The 4,291-nt window shown below is 33.5% G+C and overlaps 1 protein-coding gene across 2 annotated transcripts; it reads left to right on the top strand.

Moving 5' to 3' along the window:
• The first annotated feature begins 947 nt into the window (after positions 1 to 947).
• LOC122293903 lies at positions 948 to 3,883 on the top strand. Of its 2 annotated transcripts, XR_006237390.1 has the most exons (4): positions 948 to 1,857; positions 1,996 to 2,182; positions 2,527 to 2,676; positions 3,708 to 3,883. XR_006237390.1 is itself a non-coding variant. In XM_043102352.1 (3 exons), the coding sequence occupies exons 1-3, from the start codon at positions 1,766 to 1,768 to the stop codon at positions 2,596 to 2,598; spliced, it is 351 nt and encodes a 116-aa protein (XP_042958286.1). In that variant the 5' UTR covers positions 949 to 1,765; the 3' UTR covers positions 2,599 to 2,884. The 2 variants fall into 2 exon arrangements, 1 of the variants encoding a protein (XP_042958286.1); XM_043102352.1 differs by lacking the exon at positions 3,708 to 3,883 and having other exon boundaries at positions 949 to 1,857; positions 2,527 to 2,884.
• Positions 3,884 to 4,291: the final 408 nt, after the last annotated feature.

Here is a 4,291-nt window from a genome sequence, read left to right as displayed (position 1 = left end):
TATAGGTCATGGGTCTCTGAATCTAGATGTAGGTATAAAAGCAACCCCTAAGCATCGAAAAGAGGGTTGGACTCACAAAAACTTTGCATGCAATAACTATATTTGAATTTCTTTCTTCAACCTGTACAGACTTAGGCATAAGAGGTTCCTCTCAGTTGCCACACAAGCTACCGAATGTAGGAGTTGTTTCATGTTTGCTGGATCCAAATTGAAGACTCGAGCTGCCTGAGAGTTAGGTCCAAAAATATACAAAACATGTCGTCAACACTAATATTACAAACTATACAAGAATAAATATGAGCATAGATCTAAAATTATAATTTCAACAATAAAAATATAAGAATATTGAGAAATACTAATATTACAACTTAATAATAAAAAAAATTTAATTTTAAGTCAATTGACTTGTTATTAAGTCAATTGACTTGTTATTGACTTATTTATAAATTGTGTTTTAATGAATCATCTCATTTTAACTTGAATTAATTAATATCAAATCAAAACCTATTAATTTTATATCATGATCGTATTAAATTTATGATTCATATTTCATATTGTCGTTACTAATTCTCATCTAGTGTCACATCGCATGACTTGGGTGTTCAAAGAAAACTCTGTAGCAATTGGAGGGTACAAGATTACTATTTTGAGTCTCTGACAATTTTTAAGTAGGATCGATTTTATTATAAAGGCTTATGCGAAATTTATTTATTTAAAATTTGTATAAATAAAAAATTATCTACGTGTAGTACAATGCTGCAATCTGTGGTCTCCGACTGCACAGTAATTTAGGCCCGTAGTTTGGGCCCAGTTAACAAAGGAGCGTGTTTGGAAGGAAAGAAAAACAAAGAAAAAGACGGTGCAGATCAATTGGGCTTACGTCTGTACTCTGCATTGCATCCCAATTATTCTCTCTACTGTCAAAGTCGCCAATTCGGTAATTCCTTTGTTCGTCTTCTTTTACTTCTTCTTCTCGATGTCACTTTCTGCCCCTAAAAGTCACTATTTTGCTAGTATTTCTTGCATTTAGGGGGCCTCTGTATTAATCAATGACTTGTAACTCGAAAGTCTATCTTTCCTCAAGGAAATGACTTGCGATTCTTTTTTAGAGTTATTTTATATGTTCGACAAAGTTTCTTTATTGCTAATGTATGCTGTACGTATATATATTAAAAAAAGATGGTCATTGCGGAATTTTTTGTAAAGAAAAATTGCATCCTGATCTCTATGTTTTATGGGTTATCTTGGAGGGTGATTTGGTGGACAGCCTCTGAACATCAAATGGATTGCAAATTTTAGCATAATGCATTGTAGATAGGGAACTGTTACCGGAATACCTTTTAATTCAGATCTGGATTCTATCAGTTATTGGGAAGTATTAGCTGTGAAGCTTTGACTGGGAATCAGTACATCATTAAGTGTTATGATCAGCCTAAGCCTTAAGAGACTATGTCTGAGATTTGTTTTTTCATCTAGAGACAGATTCACTTTTCATCTTTCCCCATGTATCTTGCTGACATAGATGGTTGAATTCAATATGCTATTGGATAGTTTAGTTTTCACCGAGTATCCTGGCCCTGCATCTTGCTGCAGAAAATCGCTATGGCTTGCCTTTTGTGCTAGAATGTAACATCCATTAAGACTTTTCTTATTGTCTGGCATCAGATGTCTCTGTGTATGTGTAAATTGACTTCCATGGAAGTGAAATTGCAAGGGAACTTCATATTGATTACTTTTCACGTCTTTGGGATTCTTTATTGGGTATATGGCTGAATTGACCAATGATGTGTGCTCTTTTCTTCCGCAACGAGGGGTGTATCCAGTAACTTTCCTTGAAATGTCAGAAGTTTCACATTGGTTGTGATCTTTTCTCTTTATGCTATCATTTCTTGACAGTTGAAATTCATTTTGTGTCTGTTTTCATTGTGGTTCTTTGCGTTATTTTTACAAAAAGTGGTTGAATCTAACGTTATCTTGGCTGGGCATAATATGTAGTTTTAAGCATATAATAATTGGTCGGAAAGCTGGTTCGCTGCATATTAACCCAAAGAAATTTGGCTCTCTTCACAAACCTTGCATGAAGGAAATGATTACATTTCTCAACTGCTTGGCTCTCAGCCACAATGACAATGATAAATGTCTTCGGCAAAAGGAACTCTTGAGCGCCTGCACGGATTCTCAGGTGATACAAGTTTTATAGTTTAATGTAGCTTCTGCTGCTTCCGTTGGTGTTTATTCCTCAAATACTTTATTTCATACTTTTGTACTTGTTTCTAAATACTCATCGTGTATTTTTTCTAGGATTCCACCGAGGATTTCTACCGACCGTGTAAAACTCTTTTTTTTTTTTCAAAATTTTTTTTAAACCCCTTAATATTTAAAAAAAAATTATAAACTCATTAAAAAATACTTCCTTAACCATTAAGTGAAAAAAAATAAAAAGCAATTCGGTACAAAATTTTGGTAGGTACTCCTCGGTGGGAGCAGTGTTTTCCTTCTTTTAAAGTTCTGATTCATTTGTTGCAGACAAGCAATAAAAGGAAGTCGTGGGGAAGTATTAATTACCACCTGCAGAGGCTTAATAGAGGAAGGAAGTAGTTTTGGTATTTTTGTAAAGAGAAGAGTGTTCAAGCAATGTCTGATTTTTCAACTTCAGCAGCTGCAGAGGTTTAGCAGGTGAAGGAACTATTTTCTTTGTCGAATCAGAGAATGTTTTAATCATTTGAATGTCTTAAGAATAATTAAAGATCTCAATAACATTCAAAAGAAACAAGTGGAAAGCAAACTACTAGTATTATGATAAATGACAGAATGTTACATCACAGGGTTTGTATGGCAATTGCTTTGATATGAACATGACATGAGAACGCTGTCCTTTTCTTTCTTTCTTTCTTTTCCTTTGATTGCAAAATGACAATACCCCAATCGATGTCAAGTGGGAATTATAGCAAAACAAGTTCTATATAGGGTATATATTTCAGTATCCGGATACGGACCAGACCTTATGACCCAGTTTGTATTTGAATATTATTGATCTTTTGTGGGAACCATGCATGTACCTTATGACCCAGTTTGTATTTGTGTTGCCTGGTGTTTCGCAGTTCTATTGACCCATCTGGCTCTTGTCATGTTCTAACGAATAAAGTCTTCCTTATTGAGCTAAATTAAATTAAATAAATAAATAAAATAAAATCTAGCTTTGTACTGACTTAAGAAACAGGGTAATGCATACATGGAGATGGAGCTCGAGCACCGTGGACATGGGTGCTTGACCATGATGCTGCCCCTATTTTAGGATAAGAATAGGTCATGTACTAATTCCACTTTACGTGGCATGCTGTGATAGGATAAAAACACCATGTATTCGTGTTCTGAGAATATCTAATAATTACTTTGTTTTTCTAAGTTCGTTGGATATGAACGACTAGATACTTGTCCAATTTGTAGTGGCTTGTACCTTTTAGTGCCTTTCTCCCCAACTTGCTTTTATGGGTCCCAATATTGGCAAATTGAACTGATCCTTATGCATGCATGATTGAATGTCACACACACATATAGTGGTAAAAAATTAGAAGCATCCCATCTTGTCTGTAGCGCACGTTAGGATCTGATGAAAAGGTCCTCCATCGACCACTGTTTAACTTCCATGCTTTGTCAATTAATTACTTGCTTTGGTACTTACTGGTTTGGTGGCAATACTTTTTCAGTTTCCACTGCTCCTTGAACTGGCAAATATCATTGGTGCCAATTAAAGAGACAGAAGCGAAAAGGGATGTAGAAAACAGTACCATGGGTTCTTTGCAAAGTTTCTGGTTTTTCAAGCTTTTTTGCTTCCGAATCAACCATATCCATTCTATATGAAATAAGAGTTTCTTAGCATTTAGGATTAGGCCTCATTTTAATATTAAGATAAGATGAGATGATAAATTTATAAATAATAGTAAAATAATTTGTAAATAGTAATGAAATTATTTGAATTAAGATATTTTATGGGGTTTAGAAAAAGAGAGAGAAAAAGTTAAATAAAATATTATAAAATTAAAATCCAATTAGAATATAATTTTTATTTTGAGATTTAAAAAGATTAATTTTATTTTTTTTATTTTGTTTAGAAGTTTGAGAAACTTGTAATGATTAAGTGTATGGAGAGATATTTCTTGTCACTTAAAATCATATTTCACCATTCGGGTATGAGCTCCAAATTCTCAATTACATATAGATCTCAATGTTTTAAATCAAGTATTCCAAAATAATTAACTAAAAAACTACAAAATCTTAATATAAATGCCAA

Source organism: Carya illinoinensis, chromosome 14, assembly GCF_018687715.1.
Source record: "Carya illinoinensis cultivar Pawnee chromosome 14, C.illinoinensisPawnee_v1, whole genome shotgun sequence".
NCBI classification, from domain to species: domain Eukaryota; kingdom Viridiplantae; phylum Streptophyta; class Magnoliopsida; order Fagales; family Juglandaceae; genus Carya; species Carya illinoinensis.
The sequence above is the reverse complement of the archived record's forward strand: the minus strand, read 5'-3'. Positions and strand labels throughout refer to the sequence as shown.

Excerpts from the sequence above, each read along its gene's own strand:
- LOC122293903 (XM_043102352.1), top strand. The coding sequence starts at position 1,766 with ATGGCTGAATTGACCAATGATGTGTGCTCTTTTCTTCCGCAACGAGGG. Across the intron at positions 1,858-1,995 it reads ATGTCAGAAGTTTCACATTG|TTTTAAGCATATAATAATTG; the intron begins GTTGTGATCTTT and ends CATAATATGTAG. Across the intron at positions 2,183-2,526 it reads GCGCCTGCACGGATTCTCAG|ACAAGCAATAAAAGGAAGTC; the intron begins GTGATACAAGTT and ends CATTTGTTGCAG.